This window comes from Scaptodrosophila lebanonensis, unplaced genomic scaffold (assembly GCF_003285725.1).
Source record: "Scaptodrosophila lebanonensis strain 11010-0011.00,11010-0021.00 unplaced genomic scaffold, SlebRS2 tig00000001-arrow-pilon, whole genome shotgun sequence".
NCBI lineage: Eukaryota > Metazoa > Arthropoda > Insecta > Diptera > Drosophilidae > Scaptodrosophila > Scaptodrosophila lebanonensis.
This window is the reverse complement of record NW_022060529.1, coordinates 7,511,677-7,531,355: the sequence shown is the minus strand read 5'-3', so window position 1 is coordinate 7,531,355 and position 19,679 is coordinate 7,511,677. Positions and strand designations below refer to the sequence as shown.

Below are 19,679 nucleotides of genomic sequence, written 5' to 3'. Positions count from 1 at the left end.
AGGGAATATGCAAATTTTAATTAGCATGGAATTTACATATGCTAGCGCACAAACCCAAGCACACACATACACATACAAGTTGATTCCACAGACATGGGAACCACTTCGCATACCTTAGTCTGCTTTTGACATAACCAGAGTGGGTGTATAGGCAATGATATGAGAAAATTGGGCGTGTGCTGCCATTTAAATGGTGCCCCCCGGGCGTTGTCTTAGTAATTAAGCCAATTATACTTAGAGCTTTGTTTTGAAATGACAAAAGCCCGGCTGCGTAATTTATAGTAAGATATTTAATTGGCACAAATCAGGCTGAAGCGGACTGACAAATGCAGTATTTCATTCTCTGCTCTATTTTGAATAGGATTATTACTTAAGGCACCTACTCCGTGGCTCTGCTTCCTTGCTTAGCTACCCATCAGCTACTCAATGCATTTATGCAACTCCATTTTTTCTGTGCCCTTCTGCTTTCATTTACTTCATTTTGCCCGACTCTCTGACCTCTGTGCAAACACTGAGCATGGAATGCCCTCTTCTTGCTTGATAAAAGCAAGAAAACCAAAAAGAGAAAGACTAAATAGAAAATGCAGCGAAATGTCTGATTGTTTTCGGGTTTCCTTATCTGCCAGCTGATATTTTATTTCTCTGACTATGACAGTTAGTTGACTTGTGCCGGCCAAAGAAGTTTGCCATCGCTCAGTCAGACAATGAGTTGTCGAGGAGGCAGAGAGCTGCAGTGAAAATAAACAGTTGCAAAGAGTCTCGGCAACTGGCCTGGCTGGCCTGTGGCCTTCGCGAAAGTTGCGCAAAACTTAGCTCTTCTATGATGACTTTGAATTTTTAATATTACACTGTTTAAGTTGAAAAATGTTCTATCTTGGCCTGCATTTTAAGCAGCTGGATAACTGGCTGACTTGCTGACTAGCTGGCTTAGCAAAAGCTGCTTAAGTTTTGGAGAATTTAATGCGTTTTGCCATAAGACAACAGCTTTGCTGCATTGGCCAACTTCACAGAGCTGCTGTTATTAGTTTCAGGAAATTGAATATCCGTTGGAAAATTATCAATTTATGGTGAAATGAACACTGATTGCAAGCCACGATACGAAATGAAAGTACTGCGCTTTGTGCCACACTCCAAATTGAAAACGAATCGCAATGAAACGAGACGAGACAAAAACGACACCAAGACCAACACCAGCACCAGCAGCAACGCTTTGCTCGAGCATTCAATTTACAGTGCCAAACAGTAGAATGTTGGCAGTTGTGAGGCAGTGAGGCAATGAGCAGCCAACAACATCATAATGAGCAAGTCAACAGCAAAAGCAAGAGCAACAACCACACCAGCACCCGCACCCACATGCTGTGCTCACGGCGTGGCAGAAGGCAGCAGTCAACAGGCAATCGATGCGTTTTTCTCAACCAGTCATGCCTTGTGGTTGTCATGCAACCGCAGATAAAAAGCTGCTTGCAATTTGTTTTCCAGAACTCCCTGCTTTTGGCCTTATTCGCACGGCGGAAACTTTCATTAACATCAAAAGGCGAGGCAGTCAGACAGAACGACCCACCGACAAACAGACAGACACACAAAACCAAAGTCAGTTGAGTCACAAGGATACAAAAGGAGCACATAAACCAGTAGGGTATCGATGTCACACTCTACGGGTGTGGACATAAAAGAATGTCACATGCATACATAATGTGCAGTATAATATTAAGAAATACGTTTCTTAGCTTCGAGTCCCGTATCTTCTAAATGTATGTACTTGTATTCGCATTTTAATAAAAAATAGGCAGATTATTTCAAGTACAATACATTTTTACTATCCAATTGGATCTTATAGATCAGGTAGACTATACTATATATGAGAGCTACATATATGATGCATTTCAAACTTGGGTATATGACGATTCATCTCCGCATTCTGATCATCTATTTTTGTTGAATATGGGTTCTACTAGCAATCTGTAGAGTTACACTTTCCTTAATCTATGATGGCCTTTACTACAAGACTTAAACCCTTAAAGTTTTCCAATGAATGTAATGATTTTGTACGTCGCATTTTTTCCCTTGTAATGTATGTAATACACTAATGGCACACGTTTTTACAAAAGATTTCATAAAATTAGGCCCTTTCTGCGTATTTTCCATGAAATATACTTGTATTATTTAATTACAGGTAATTAACGATTATATAAAAAAATATTAATGGTAACGCAATTGAAAAATGGTGCCTTATTCTCTTCTATGGAATAGTTCGACTAGTTTTGCATATTACATTCATATTAAGCCAACAAATGGCTCGGAGTGAGCTTCAATTCTTAACGAATGACATTTAAATTCAGTTATTAATTCTTTGTGCGCCACTCTTTGGCTTTAGTCCAATAATTACGTGAAATTGATTAATTATCTGCAATTAGAATTCCTAGGTTTGCGGCTTGTTGTTCGAATTGCATTGAATATCAAGCCCTCGATTGGCATTCAAATGCAAATCCGACTAGATTGCGCAATCACAATGGTGTCAAAAATTGATGAGTAAACATTTGAAAGCATTCGAGCTTGCTACTATTTAAATGCAAACATTTCAACAATTTTCAAAGATATGCACAAGCCCAACCAATTAGTTGGCAAATAATGGCCAGAACTCTGTTTTATCTAACACGCACAATGGCAGCCGCAGACAAAGCCATATAAATAGGCAGAGGGGCAGACAAACAGGCAGACGGATAGACAGACAGAATGAAAGCTTGGCAGCAACAATAATAATAACAGCAGCAGTACAAAAACCTTTGTGTAGAAACGAATTTCATCGCACGGTAGCGTAGACGCCTTTATTTGGGGCCAGTAAAACTTTATTTATGTTTTGAAGGGTCCTGGGCATGTTGTTTGTGTTTGTGGTCTTGAAAGAAAGATGTCGAAATTGTGTAACTTTAGTTTGTAAGTAATTTAACAAATTTGCGAGACATTTGTGGCTTTTGTGCAAATATTTCAGTCGAACTGGCCCGTCAACTTGCCTGGCTTTTGACCCCAGGCAGGCAAAGGCCAATTAACTTAAATAATTAGCTAAATTGTCTTTCATATAATAAAGTTGTTCGAAATTTTAAGGGTAACGTGGCTTTTCCTATATATAACTATGTTAGATATTCAATCAAATTTAAATATTGTTCGGCTTCTTGTGCGAGATTTGGTTTGAGTTTTGAGGACAAGTAGCTGCTGCTTTTATCTTCATAGAAAATCTGTAAACATATCAACAAATCGACATCAATTATCAAATTTGTTAAAACCAAAGGAAGCTTCTATTTTACCTCTGCGTGAAGAGCGAATTTTTCTATTCCTTATACACTTCTTTTTATTACGTTAAGTCTTTAAGGTAAAGTATAATTTTCATTTAACAACAATCAAAAACATCTATGAACACTTATCCTCCCTGCTAGCCAAAAAATCAATACAGACTAATTTTGTTTCTTCAGTTTTAGTTCAGCTGATCTATCGGTTACCATACAAAACTAAAAAAAATGGGAAACTCACTTTCCAGACAACGCTCAGTAGGCAGTAGCCAGTTTTGGCGTTTTGTCTACTGGTTTGTTGTACTTCTAGTTGTGGGTCTCATTATGTTCGGACTGGTGCATGCTCTGAAGGCGGACTTTGGTCAGTGCTCGGATTTTGATATGCGCTGTGACTGAAGTGTCAAGAAAAAAACTGAACTCAGTAAACGTTGAAAATTCACTTTATTTCAAGTCAAAAAATCAACATCGACATATACACGCGATCAGAAAAATATACATTTATATACAATACTCATTTATTTTTAATAACAATGGACGAAGCAGAATATAAATCAAAATTAAACCAAAAGCGATACTTGTACTGGTTTGCTGTATTCTGGATACTATTACTAATTATATATTTGCTGTTTCTGATTGCGGGAAGAGAACCAAACGAGTGTGTCAAATACGAAGTTACCTGCCACTAAAGACGACAGCGTGCAAGCAGGCAAAAGGTATGTTTAATGTATCCGAAGCGACAAATCAGTTTGGAGCGGCACAAAGAGGATCAGCGACACCTGGCCATATTTATTATAGTTTTAACAATCATACTGTTTGTCTATTTCTGCATAATGATCAAGTATATACTCTATCTGTTTAAAGACAAAGACGATCAACAATATACGGTAAGGCTACAAATTCACCAGTACATTTGTTTTTATTTACTTATGTCTTCACAGCTGCAATGGTTCTAGTTTGGATAATGCCGATTAATACTGCACAAAAGCCCCCACCCTGAGAGCTCTTAGCTGATTATCCATCTTATCACAATAAATGTTGAATTCCTTTAAGTTAGAAGCCTTGCAGAAAATAAAACACTCTTCCGAGCATTTGTTTACTTACAATTAGGAGGACTTTTGCAAAGCCCCAGCACAGCAAATACATTCATGTGTACCCATAATTGCTCATTTCCTTCGTTGTGTGCGCGTGTGTGTGTGCGCGCACATAATTAACTGGCAAGGCAAACACACACATGCAAACAAAGACGAAAGCATTTATTTGCTCAATCGGGATTAACTTGAAATACGCGCCCACATTTCAGACAACCTGGCGTATGAGTAATATGAAATGCTCATTGTTAACATATTGTATTAGCTTGATAGTTGTTTCTCTTAGGTTTGACGACATTTATAAATCTATAGGCCAAACAATTTGAAAAATCAGCTTAGTTCTAAAATATAAGATTCTGTTTAAAGTTTTACCTTCCTTTGATTTATCATGAGTCGACAATCAAAGCTAAAATTTAACAGCTCCTTGTCTACAAGCACTTTTTTTAACTAAATAATATATATTTTTAACAATTTGTATACCGTTTGTGGGAGCCAAAAATTATAAGAAACAACAAAAATTTGTTTTCGAAAGGGTTTCAAATAAAAAAAATAGGCAGATTCGTAAGTTTCCCGAACAATATCGTTTCCTTAGCTTATCCATTATGTTAGTGCCATTTTGTGTAGTTTTGGATGTCGATATATATTACCATCATTTCTGTGAATGATGAAATAACTGAAACACTCGGACACAGTTAGATGTGTTTATAATTTATATTTTCAGCTGCATCAATAAAATGCAATAATAATTTCAATGTGATTTTTGTGATCTAGCAGGTGTCGTTTCACGTATATTATAATGCAGTCAACTTTATTGGTTCACACTCTATGGACATTGATGAAATTGCTGTTTTTGAAATTTATTGCAAAACGCTCTGTTTTACTAGTATATTGACCTTCTCAACAGCTCACATAGGAGGTATGGGTATATGAATAAATTTGAATTTTTAATTGACTTGGAATGTGGAAGGAAGTCCTGTTTGATATAATCAAAAATTTCTACCCAACTGTATAACAATTTGTTACCCTTATCTATCGACCGAGAATGTCATATGCATAACTTATTTTCTGTCTGTTTATTATGGCAGAGAACAACATAGAACATGTGCAGTAAAACAACACACAATATTCTTTGAAAAAACACACAAAAGGTCAGATGTGGGCAAAAGTTTGGATGCAAACACCAACTGCATAGACACATATGTACTAGTTTCTCGTATATAAAAAATATATGTGTATGGTATTTTCATGGCGGTCGCCGCATAATTGTTGCTCTGTGTGATTTCATGTCCGCAGACTGGCAAAAGTTCCACAATCCACACTATTTATCTATGTAGTTATCCTTGCCTTGCATATTTGACGTACTAAATGGCTGCCCGCTAGTTCATATAATGAGCCAGAGCGTATAAACAGCAAGGTCATACGCTTATGCCGTTGGCGTATGTGGGCAACAATTGCAAATAATAAATGCTTCAAGTTGACAGACGATCGATAAATTCTAAAGAAAATACAAGCAAGTTCGAGGGCTGGACGAAAAATGAACCATGTGAGCACTTTGTTGTTTCTAAATATATACACACTACTCAATATTGTGGCAGCCAAATGTAATGATAAATAAAACAAAACATTTTTAGATACAGACCGCTGGCGACCGCATTGCTCAAGTCACGAGCTCGGGCGAGATCAAGGAAACAGCTGATATGATTATCATCCTACTACACACAATATTTTATTTTATCATAATACATTTTATTCAAATGTATTCGAACTTAACAACAATATGCATGGCCTGTTTTAATGATATTTATCAGACTTCAAGGCCTTATTAAATGTTACATTTAATTTAGTTCTCATTTTAATTAGTTCTCATGTATATTTTTTTTTTTTTTGCCTAGCTTTATTTTAATCAATAGAAGACCGAGTTTTTATATTGAGCTTGATGCTGTTCATACCTTACACATCATATGAATGTGCAGAAGAAGAAAATGGTATAGGTACATATATGAGTATATAAATAAGCATGACAGTCTGTTCGTATGATGTATAGATTTATTTAAAAATTTTATATTTATGAGTTTTATGGTACTTGTGTATAATGTCTCATGATATTTTAAAGTTTTATCCAAATTGGTGAACTCAACAGCTGTTATATAGATGTCATAGGAATTTTTGGCACAACAAAGTTTGTTTAACTTGCATGACGGTGGAAGTGAAGAGTATATGGTTTTCAGGAGCTGGGCTGGCACGTTGATAAATGTATGGGCACAGCAGGTGAAAAATAAATTAACTTCTAAATTTTGTTGGGATTTATTGTCATGGCAAAAGTGGCTGGCAGGTGACAGCGGTTTTTATTTGACTTTATGGGTGGCTTTAAGGTGTATTGGAAAGGACCAACAAATATTGCATACCACATCCAATTGCGAGACAATGTAAGTTTTTTAATTGACTGAGTAATTATAGCATACTTTTTCGGTCAATACCCAATTATATTCACACTTTGTTATATCACAACAACTCATAATGACAACAACGCCAATTTTAGCATAATTATTCTTTTAGTCTGTTTATTATTGGACGTATTACGTGAAAATTAAACCAAATTGAATCACGCGTGCATAATAATGTTTGAGTGATAAACTCTTTGGCACTTCGATGGCAGCTCAGTGCGTTTTTATGCCAAATCTCGCACGAACAGACACTCGAATTCGTATTCCCCAGCCATACGTTACATACAACCTACGTACAAGTATATCTGCAAATTATAGTAGCAGACAGTCATTTGCTTGTTGGCGGGTATTATGATAATTGAGATTGAGCATGGCACTTTATGGGCTTTAGTGGCACATTTGCATATGCAGCATATACTATAAGTAGTTGCGAGTTAACAGCTGTGGTATAATTGAGCAATGCAGATAATAGGATATATTCGTATATATGTATAGACATGTTCATATACAAGTATGTCGATAATGCATGATATATGGCATGCTGAAGTGGGTTTAAGTACAAGCAAATCTATTTAATTGATTGAAATTCTTTCGTTCGTGCACTTGTGATTTATCCAATTGCAACTGCCAATTAAATAAAATAATGAGGTATCTAATTACAAAGTGCACCAACAATGAAATTAACTTTCAATGTACTGCCTGGCACCCAAATAAACAGGAATGTAACACAATTAAATGAGTAAACCAATAAGTAGTATATATTACATTAAAAAACTAAGCCAGCTTTACTTGTTTTACTCAAAAAATACCATGAAGAATTTTGACTATAAAGTAATTCAAGAAAAACAAATTTGCATGCCAATATTTCAAGGTTCTTCCGCCCATTGTTCTCACAACTTTAAAGCAAGCAATCTGTCGCGATTACACAAAAACAACAATTAATTCAGATTGCAAAATCGGATCTCACATTTATCCGGAATTAAATACTTCAGCTAATGGGCTTATAACTGCTAGAGCTTAACTGGTTAGGTGTATTGAAGAGTTATAAATAGTTATAAATGTCTGTAGTGACCTTCACCAATTTTCCACACTGGTTCAGCAAATAGGGCTTACGGATGCTTCTGCTTTTGCGTACAGGCACAAACACGTACTTAGAGCCAAAACTTTTGCAAAACTTAGCAAACTTTGGTCAAGAAACTTAAGCTTTAACATTGGAATTTCCGCAGTTGCGAAGTGCTGACGAAAAGGGTTTTTCGCATTCCTTTGTGCATGTTTTGTATGCGTCTGCGTAGGGGAATAAAAGGAAGCCATCCATGTGTAGTGTAACGCTAAACCCTTTTTCAACACATACTTAGCTAGCAAGGAAATAGGATTCAGCAAAATACTGCCAAGTGTTTATTTCAGCTTTTGAGTAAGGTTTTTTTTTTCATTTGGCTTAAATTGCCACAAAAATGTGTAACTTCAAAAGTGGAACATTCTGAAATAAATAGACCCCACACATGGGAGAGGCGTTGACATGCGTCAAAAGACAAACAAAACATTTGACATGTGCAATATTCAGTCAGATTTTGCTGTTGCTTCTCTCTTCTTCCCTTTTCATTTAATGGTGATGAAAATACAGCAACACGTGCTGTCGCATTTTAATACATATGCATGCATATACATGCACAAACTCGAATGTATAATGTAACTGCGAACACTGTTTACAAGTGTGTGAGTGTGTGTGTATGTGTGCATTCATTTGCGTCTGTTTGCATTTCCGTGTGTCAAGCTGTTGGTTGTTGTTTATGTTGAGCGTACTCGTAACTCGTAATGATTGTCGCCTGTGCACGTGCTTCCGTTTTCGATATTTCTGTATTTCTGTTGTACTTATGTACATTGTGTCCTTTTTACATGTTAATGGATTAAGCGCAATTTAGCAGACGTACGTGCGGCACAAATTTGATTTTTGCATATTGCTTCCCTTCATGAATGGTGCATGTGGGAAATATTTCGGCTTATACATATCTTATTCTACGCTCATAGCCCGCACATAGGCCCTTAACGCCGTGGCAACAAAATTAAAAGGCACTCAAGCTCGAATTGCTCAACGGTCAGCATGCAATGTTCAATGCATATGTCTGCACCGGAAACAAGAAATGTAAAGTGCATGAATATAAAATGAAGTACGAGTAGATTAACTTTTCCTCTTTTTTCTCTTCGGGAAAAATGGCACACAATGAATTCACATTCTTCAAGCGACCCGTAAATATAGTATATTCGAATTGTTCACTTCTACGAAAAATTCAACAGAAAACCACAATCACTCACACACAAGCACAGAGACAGACACACACAGCTACCACTTCTCACACCCAGGCACATTGTTTTGTGGTTTTGTGGTTGATGGGATTTCCGAGCAAAAATGTTATTGCCCAGAAATTGTGCAGTTCGCGTTTAGAACATTTTTATTTCTATTTTACTTAAGCTGATGTATTAATTGATTGATTGATTGAAAACGGACATAAAATCGAAAAAATTGCAGAGCGAAGAGAAATATGTTTAAAAATTAATATTCAAATAATATATTTAAATGAAAGTCAGTTTTGATCCCATTAAACCTTAACCCCTAACAGTAATCGGACGAACCTGAAAATCGAACTCATACTGAGTGTAATGACAAGCGATTTTTATTGATTTTGATTCGTTCTGATGAATACATTTTAAATCATTCACTCATTTCAAATGTAAATATTTCTTTGATTCGTTCATGATTTCATCAATTTATTGCATGTTAAATTTACTTTTCTTTATCTTGAATCAGAAGCATGAACAAATAATAAAGGTCCCGCCGCCTGTCCTGTTCTAGTCAACAAGTTTTAAAATGAAATCCTTTGGCTTAAATATTTGTAGTCATATTTAACAAACATAATAGTTTTCTGGAATTTAAAAAACGAATCTTTTCAGAATGTAAGCGGATTATTTATATTAAAAAAAAAACAATATTTGGCTTTACTTTGAAGGCAGTCCTTTGCAGAAACTACACCTGAAAACGTTTGAGGAGTACTTATCATGAGCTACTTATGTTTCAACAAGTATGCAAATAAATTGAAGAAATAATACAATCAAATATTGCGCAACTTGCACGGCGCATTCGCCGACTATATAACTATATATACATGTATGTATGCACATACTGTATATGCGGGCACGCTGCCATTACAGTAAATAAAAGTTTATTCCATTGTTGAAAATTTTGCAATCTCTCACGAAGCGCACTTTAGGCTTTGCAAGTCGACAACTACGAGTATAGTTTCACAAATGATACCCCATAAATTGTTATAGAAAATGTGCGGGAAAACTTTTCACCAAAGCACTCTAAATGTTTCTCATATTTCGATTATGTACAAAACGATTCAAATTTCACCAGCTCTAGGCCATGTTTTCGGTAAAGGGTGCTTGAAGGGCAATTGGCGTGGGCCTGCCTCAAATAAATCGAAATGAGTTAACTTGCTTCCTATTCACAGTGATTGCGGCCTAAGGTGGATTGAATTCAATTGTTTCTCGATTGACTCTTAAGCCTTGGCGTTGCTTTGTTGGCCGGTTGAAGTTAATCGATCCTAAATAAGCGTGGGCCGCACAAGTCTTTGGCAGTGAAAATAACAAAATAATTAGCACACAAAATATAATTAAGCCGACAAGCAGAAAAGCAAATCTGGGCAATTAAATGTTGTCAGCTGCCAAAATCTATTTCCCACTAATTTAGCGGACGCCATGACTACGAGAAAGCCCTCTAATTAGGTTTCGCCAACAAATTGTTTTATTTTATTTCAACTGGCGATTGTTGAAATTTTGATTTATTTTGTAATGGGCAGACCTACTACGTACTCGGAGCATGATTAATCAAATAGAAGAGGCTTTAAAAAAGGAGCCATTTTAAGTGCGAATTAGAGTTTCATGTACAGCTGATTTGGAAAAAAAAATCCTCCGCTCTTGTCTTTAAATTATTTCCAGTTTATAGTATTTTGAGACCATTTCTTTCTGCAAAAAGATTTCATACAAAAAATGTTCAAAACCCGACCCTAATGAACTCTTCCTTCTTAATCAGGAAGAATATCAAATGGAATACGATTTTGTTCCTTACACCAAACGGTCATTAAGTTAGTTCGATGGGTGGATCGAAGCTATGATCCCCCTACGCTGTCTAACACAGATAAGCCAACACGAGCATACGTATAGAGGGATATAAGCAGTCACCATGTCAGCTAAATTGCAGACAAAATACGTTGGTAATGAAATATATACATTCGACCGCATTTTTCCGCACGTTCAGCCATTGCATGTAAATAAGCACGACTATACTGTGTAGGTTTATGTATATTTGACTCTGCTTTACGACTACCTACTTGCGTGTGTGTATGTGTGTGTGTGTGTACTGTGTTGGTAGTACATAACACTCGGAAGTGGGCGTGTATGCAATGAAATAGAAAAATAACTGACACGTTTCGAGCGACAGCTGCACCAAACACAAACATAAAGAAGTGGTGCACAAAATTCTGAAGCTTCCTATATACTTTCCTACTTGTATATATACCTAAGTATGTAAGCTGTCTTAATACATAAACGTTACAAAAACGTTGAAACAGAAAATGTGCAGCTGGGAAATGTATGAAAAATGTGATGATATTGCGTTAAAATTGTTTAAACACTCTTGTAATTCATTTCATTTTTAAATGCGCTCACCAAAAATAAAAATAATTAAATAAAAATTAACATAAATAGATTCCAGGCAATTTAGCATTTGGCATGCAATACGCTAATGATGTTACATGGCTATAAAATTCCTGAACTACGTGAGAACATTTTGAAATACCAATTTACGCATGGCCAACACTTTACAATGTTTGCCAAAAACGAAAACACAAGAGTAGGGGGCCGACCGGAATGCTAGCAACTGAACACTGACGCGCGCCTAATTATTTTCTAGAGCACAGCTCGGGAATTTCATTTTCATGTGCGGCAGCACATTTTTTCGTACGTGCTAGAACTCCTAAATGGGTTTAATATTTTAATGATGCTAATTTAAATGAATAACGTTCAGTATAAATAGGATAAATAGACGCCTACACTTGAATACTTACAATACATGCACAAAAATTAGGATGCCTATCAGCCTTTTGGGCATTTTTGTGTTTTCATTTAGTCGAAAATTTCCGTAAATTATGAAGAAAAAGATGAATTTACCTTAACCCATTGCCATCAGAAACAAAACATCATTCCGCAAGCCTTTTGAGTAGATTACAAAGAAGTCAAGATCAATGAAAATCCAACTGTCCAAAATATTACATTCATCGTCCGTCTATAAATAAATAAAGTGGACTTTCATAATTATATTCATTAATTCACTGCTGATTTCCTAAACCCCTTTAAATGTTTCACTTGACAAAAAAAAGTGCCTTACTTTATCATTTTTACTTACATTTATAAATTTAAGACGCGCAACTCTTTTTCCACTACCAAAATCAGTTAAGTTCGGGCATGCAATTAACCCAAGCTTGGAGTTGTTCAGTTGATGGCACGTAATGAAGTGTAAACATTTCACTAAATTTGTTTTTAAACCGAAGAAAGACCGAAATCAACAGCACCAAAAACAGAAACAATAAATAAATCGCGCTCATGCAAAAATATTCATGCAATTAAACAATAAGTAAACAAACAACAACACGCCCATAAACAACACATTGACAGCAAGGACGAATGAAAGCGCTGTCAGCAGTGACAGCAAGGCGTATACGTAATGTAAACATAAAGAGCTCCCACCCATTGTTTTGCATTCATTTATGCATGCGCTGTAATTTAATTGAACATTTCACGCACAGTCAAATAATTGTCACGCTACCTCTATTGTTTTAACTGGACTGACAATGAAAGTATGCGCTTCATATAGCACAATGAAATGCGGACTTTGGGTATCACGGTATAAACAACAACAACAACTTTATTCAAAAACTCAGCGTGCACAATTAGACTTTGAATAGTGCAAACAAAGCAAACAAATCTATCCTCCTAACTTAAATATTATTATAAGAGAGAGTTTACTGCAATAAATCAAATTAAATTAGTTTTTGCAGTCGAGGAAGGAGCAGAGCAACACAACGCTTGATTAATTCCTTAAAACACTTAATTTAATTCATTTGATAAATTATAAGAATTAACCATCCAACGACCTCAAAGAATTCGACTTGTACGACCCTGAAACGAATTTATTTTAAAATCCCTTGACGAATGCTATAGTTCATAATTAAATTACAAGTAATTTTAAAGTGAAATTATATTTGCAATAAGACAAAATTGCTGCCCATACCTGTTATGGTTTAAAAGTTCTTGGTGTCTATATCGATATGTCACACCATGCTTTATGATCATGAATACTATATATGCGTCAACAAACATGCAGTAGACATTTAGACTTTTTAGCGGTGTACCCTTTATTCACACTGATACGGGGTAAGAAAAGAATAAAAATTTCATAAAATATAATATTGACATAATTAATATCAAATTGTCAACAGTATTTACAATAAAAGCCTTAGGCAATATAATAAGCTGGAAACCTTGTATACAGACCTATAATAATATACAAACACATTCGCAATTATTATTTATAAGTAGACCAAAGAGAATATAGCAAGGAGATGCACAATAAAATGCACGAACAAAAATATGGAAATAAAAGAGCGCATTCATTGCAACGATGTGGGACTCCGGTTGCCGGCAACAGCCGCTGCCGCTGCAGTCATTTCCGTTAGCTGAAGCACAGGATGTGATTTTCATTTTTATTTCCGGCAATTAGCACTTGAATCGAGAGTGCAAACGGACTCTTAACGCGTTAAGTGAAGTGTACTCGACCCGAAATCCATTTAGTTGGCATTGTATGGGACGCTGATTTAAAAGTATAATGCAAGTTCTCTGCTTTTTTATTATTTATTAGCCAACCCGCCAGGCAACCACTTGACTCGTTAGCAAAACGATAGAATTTCATACTAATTTAAAGTTTTGAGCCAACATTTCCGGTGGCATTCAGAGCTTTGTGACACACAGTCGTCACGTCTGTTGTCTGCAAACGAAGCTGGGTACATTTTTGTTTTAAGCATCACCTCGCGTACCAATTGCACTGAGAGGAAATTCTATTCGTCGATAAGAAGCACAAAAACTGCAAAGATACGTTTTCCCGAAGACAACCCTTTTAAGCCCTTTTAGCCCTTCTTAACAAGCTATACTTTTAAAGCTTTGGGGGCTTGTTATATGTGTCAATTTTGTTTATTCGGCTAACAACATAAATATATTTTGTTTAAAAGTGATTCGAAATTATTTGAACACTTGCTTTAAAATTTAAAATTAATCCTCATATTGGAAAATAATAGCAATATCTGAATTGAGACACATAATCTTTGAGCTAGTTAAGGCTATATTTATATTTCAGAGCTGTTTAGCTTCTCTGAGTGCAGAGCAAACCAATACAGTGACTTGCAATTCAAAACTGGACCTGTGTGCTTATAGTCCAACGCAGTCCCACCTACTCAGTTCGTTAGTGTTGCGTAGTTTGTCCTGCAAGTTACTTATTATGGCTCTACAATATGCGGACATTAAATTACAGGAAACATTGCCAGCGCACAGGGAGTCGGAAGTATTTGTTTGTGCGACCACAACTGCATCGTTGCTGATAGAATGGAATATTGCCTGCAAGGCAGCAACTATGCTGCTTGACAAATTTTGTGTTTACGAGTAATGTCTAACCGAAATTGATGTCGCTTATAATTAAGTCGGCTTTTGGCATGAAAATAAGCAAACCAGCTTGGTTCTTGGCCAAGATATTTATCAAATACCCGCAGACCGACAATTTGTTGCTTGTTTGTTGCCAGACACGTTGATTTATTGCGGCAGCTGTACGAGTAGAAAGATGCTCTCGCTTGCATATCTCATACCCATTAGAGGTGACGGCAATTTGGGGTAAAATTTTTGCTACTAATTTTAGCAAGAAACTCAAACTGACAGCAAACAGTCAAACAGCATTTGGTTTTAAATTCCTTAACAAGCCAGGCAGCCAGTCAGCCAGCTATTCAGCCAGACAGCAAATACGAATGATAAAGCCCCACCCTCTATGTATACTTGTATCTTGAAAGCCAAAGCTGTTGAGCTTAATTGTAGCGACTTGAAGCGACTTTCGAGGCCACAGCTACGAGTATTTTCAGTTACAATTTCACACTTTGGCACTTCATTCGCTGGCACTGAGTGCAGCACATGCCAGGGCAATCAAAATAAAAGTAAACCGTTAAGCATTTTGCTTACTCATTGCTCCTTTTCGTCCCTTTCTTTCACTGCTGCAGTGGCAGTGTGAAGAGTAGCGGAAAGAACGCAGCTTATGTTGCTCCTTTTAATGTTGTTGTTGCTGCTGTTGTAGTTGCTATTTGAAAGCATTTTACATGGCATTAGTTTTGTATGAGTCTACTTTACGACTAAGCCATTTAAGTGAATGTCATGCCAAGAAATGCGTGTTACTGACACGACATTGCGGCTTAGAGTGCGTATACGCAATATTCTTTTTGGATTCATTGGCAAAGCGACACAAATCGCCATGATATAATATATTGACAATAATCTGCGCAATTGGCTCAAAAATAATGCGAGAGGCCAACTTGAATTGCCTTGACTTGGCCTTTAAAGTCAAAAGCAGCAAGTGCCCGCTTTATACATTTTGACAGGACATATTTGTGTGCACAGTCTGCTGCCTCGTAAAAATGCAGATAACGCACACTGCACACACACACACACACACACACACACACACACACACACACAATGCACACACGTGAGAGGAAAATCCCACTGACAATTGAATGCAAAAGGCAGCTTGCTTGACAGCTTTTCAAGTTGGCATACTAAAATTTTTACTTATGAACGGACAGCACGATGTCGTCAGAGTGCACACATTCACGTGCAATTTGAAGTTGGATTCGGATTTGGATTTAGATTTGGCAGCAGAGTGAGCAGCAGAAGTAGCACGAAGTTGTGCAAAATTGACAATACGACACAACACATTGTACGTTTTGTAAGGAGACGTGCTCGACCAAGTTATTGACATGAAAAATTTATATTTGTTCGTATGTACACAATTTTGGGTACATATTTTGCTTTGATTTATGTGAGCTCGATGCGATTTAAGATAATTCAATAATAAGATCAATTTGCCAGCTTTTATGTCAATTTCTTTATTTAGTTTTTATCAATTGAGACACATCTCTCTCTCCCTCTCTCTCTCTCTCTCTCTCTCTCCCTTTTGAATATATTAAACTAATACTAATAATAATAATTCATATTTATACGTGCGGTATAATTTTGTAATAAAAAAAGGACTGAAGTAAAACAATCAAGGTTACTAGCAAATTATTATATAAACGGATAGCAATCTTATGGCATACTAAATATAAAACTAAAGCCATCATTTTGGTGTACACATATCTTTTGGAAAAATATAATATTTATGTCGGAATGAAAAATAAATATTTTTTAAATTAATTCAATATATGAGGACATTTGCAAGATCTTGCCGACAATAAGACACACTACATTTCAAATGGCTCAAAATCCTAATTAAATAGTTATAAATTTCAAACAAGCATGATCAGTCGAAAAAAACTTTCCATTTCATCAGTTAAAATCACATGGCGCTGTTTAAAAATTCAGCTTAATTTTTTGAGAGAATCTACTTAATTTTAGTATTTGGTATATTTTTATGAATATGTTTTTTGTTTTTGAATGTTAAAAGAGAGTCGACGATTTCTTGTTTGATTGTTTTTTTCAGTTAACATGTCAATAATTTTCATCAATATATAGTGATATGCAAAATATGTTATTTTCCCGTTGCCCCCATCAACTGTCGACTTTTTGGCGAAGCGGGCACCAACAACGGAATATTTATTAAAATTTAAATTTGTATATGAAAAACGCAAAGACCAACAATAACAACCGGAACGATGTGTACGAGTAGCACCCGCAATCAGAATTCCCAGTCGGCCAACGCACCGGGCGCCGGTTGTCCGCTTTTGGTGCACGGCTCATGGAATAATATTTACCCAACGTGATTTTGTTTACCTATCTTTTCAAGCCCAACAGCATGCTCAAACAAGAGAAGAGCTCCTCTACCCAGACTCAGCATATACCACAAATTGTTTGTATTTTGTTATTAGTTTTGTGTTTATTAAGCTTTTTGCATTTTTCATTTTCTCTTATTGTGCTTGTTGTGTAAATGCAAAATGAAGTTAATCTACTCGTGGTGGCTTTAAGCGCAAAACAGCTCAAATATTCAAATTTCTTTCAAGTCTCATTTCTGTAAAGAATTTAAATTTCTGAAACCGTATGCGGACTTTAAAAGAACAACAATACGAGTGCAAGAAACAAAGTGAGCTACTTCCAAGTTCCTTGACTTAAAGTTAGTTGCTCAACATTTTTAGTTGCAGAAACAAAGGCGGCATGGCTGAGACTATATTTAATTAAAAACTTTCAGCACGCATGCAAAAGCAAATGAGACACGCCTGAATTCGCAAAGAGTTTCCAGTCTCACATTTTTACAAAGCACGAAATTAATTAGCCTGGGCACGAGAAAGATATAACCACCATATCAAAATAACGACCTCCAATTTTGATGAACCAAATACAATGATTCGCAGGCAAGCAGATATTAGGCTGAAGCAGTGTTAAGTACTAAAATCTTACTTAAAGCCTAAAATCTGAAAGCACACAAAACCAGTGGACTTCTTTCGAATATGTATCTTGGGAACAATTTCTTTTGATGTCATGAGCACATTGTCTGCGCTTTATTGTTCGCTGTAAATCTCTATTACTTCTGAGGTGTACTTCTGGGTATACTAATTTAATGCCTTGAACGAAAAAACCACAACACGGCCCGTTTGTGTTGTCTTTTGTGCCGTCCAGCTAATGAAAGCAAATTGGTGTCTGCGCACACAAATATCGTAAAATGCAGGCGTGGCGATAGTCTGCCGAAATGTGTTGTTAACAAATTCGTCTTAAATTTGTGGTTGCCAAAATAAGCTTCTTCCTTTAATAATTATTGACTAAAATAAGCCACAAAATTGTTCCTCCAACTATGTACATATTTAAGCCAATTAATAAAGCTTATATAAAATTATTAATTAAAATAATATTCAAGGTATTTGATGGCGCCTCAATAATGAATTGTGGAACACAAACATAGACTTTGCATTATGCATTAAATAAATAGATATAAGCACGGAATTAATCAATAACTATCATTTGGAAAACATTGATTTTTAAAGTAGAAACGACAGCTTAAAAGGTTGTTTGCAATTTTGCAGTCTATATAAAAAAATTCTTATATTGTGACTAAGCCGATGTGTTAAATACATAACTTAAGATTATTGAAACAATTTGGCTTAAAGCTTTTAATGAAACACCTAACAAATGACATTTGGCTTAATGAAGAATTAAGAAATAAACTGATTTCGATTTCATTTTTAATGTGGGGCCTTAAAAGGTATGTTTTATTTTTTGGAAAGGATGTACAAAAGCATTTCTGTATGTGTTCTTCATTAAAGCCTGCTACTTTAAACAGCGAATTGAGCAGCATGAGATGGAAAACGAAATTTTTTTTCTTTCGAATGTTGGCAGTAAAACGTTTTGTTTATTCCCTTGATTTGCGGCGTTACATCAGGACTTGGCAATGATTAAATATTTATTTGACATGTCTTTACAGTGCATATCAGAAGTACATACATACGTTCGCGGTAATCAGTAAGTTGAACTGTTTAATGTTAAGTAAGCTGTAGCTTTTATTGTAATTGGCAATGTTTATATTAAATTCCATTATTTCGCTTCTCGTTGCAACATTAAGATTATTAATATGCATAATTTATGTGCGCGCCCCGAAGTATGCAACGTGAAAATTAATAAAGCGGCAGGCTTAAAACTTTAATCCTTTCGCACACATGGCAGTCAGTATTTATCACTTCACCTGGCCTCCGAACACGTCGCCTGTTTGCATAACTTTTTCTATATGTTTTTGGAAATTATGTTCATTTCATGGCATTAATTATACGCGCTTTGGGGCCGCTGCTGCTCCACCCGTTGCTGGTTGCTGGGTATTTGTTGTTGTTGACATTAATAAACGCTCATTTAATGAAATTTCAAACGTGTTGCTACATAATTAATTATCCGTATAAATTATGCACGGTTTCAATTTGTGCGCACTGTTAATTTATTTAAGTCTATGAGTATTATTTGTAAAAATTATTAATTGGTTGTATTTATTTTTTGTTGGAGCAAACGCAATTGCTTTGAATACATTTCCATACAAATACTAATTTGCAATAGCAACAATAAATCTCATTAGGCACTCGATGCTCATTTAAACTGAAAATATACATATATTAAACCACAGTTTTGCTTCTATGTATTATTCTGAATTTAATTCGCACAAATACATACACATACACACATTGAAATGCAAATGCAAAAGTAATATGCTACTTTACTATAAAGCATTTGCCTGCCACTTTCATTAAATACTTCAAACTAAGCCGTCTGCTTGAATGTGCCTTGTTGGGAAACAGCAACTCAAGCGACTAGTGGAAACTTATTAAATTTTCCATTTTCATCTCAACAATTAGCACTCTTACCTGCAGTCGCCTCTGCCATTTCTGTTTCTATTGACGTTGCCGTTGCCGTTGCCATTGCCGTTGCCATTGCTATAGCTGCAGCCCAGTTAGTTAATGAAAGTTCTGTGCGTCGGCATGAATGCGAACTCGAATAGCTAATAAAGCAGTCGGACTGTTGGTAGGCTAACTGCCTTT

The 19,679-nt window shown here is 35.9% G+C and overlaps 1 protein-coding gene across 1 annotated transcript; it reads left to right on the top strand.

Moving 5' to 3' along the window:
- The first annotated feature begins 3,470 nt into the window (after positions 1 to 3,470).
- Positions 3,471 to 3,849, top strand: LOC115634359. The gene has a single exon (XM_030532020.1). The coding sequence runs from the start codon at positions 3,510 to 3,512 to the stop codon at positions 3,675 to 3,677; it is 168 nt and encodes a 55-aa protein (XP_030387880.1). The 5' UTR covers positions 3,471 to 3,509; the 3' UTR covers positions 3,678 to 3,849.
- Positions 3,850 to 19,679: the final 15,830 nt, after the last annotated feature.

Bases quoted from the DNA above. Each gene is read 5' to 3' on its own strand.
- LOC115634359 (XM_030532020.1), top strand. From the start codon at position 3,510: ATGGGAAACTCACTTTCCAGACAACGCTCAGTAGGCAGTAGCCAGTTT.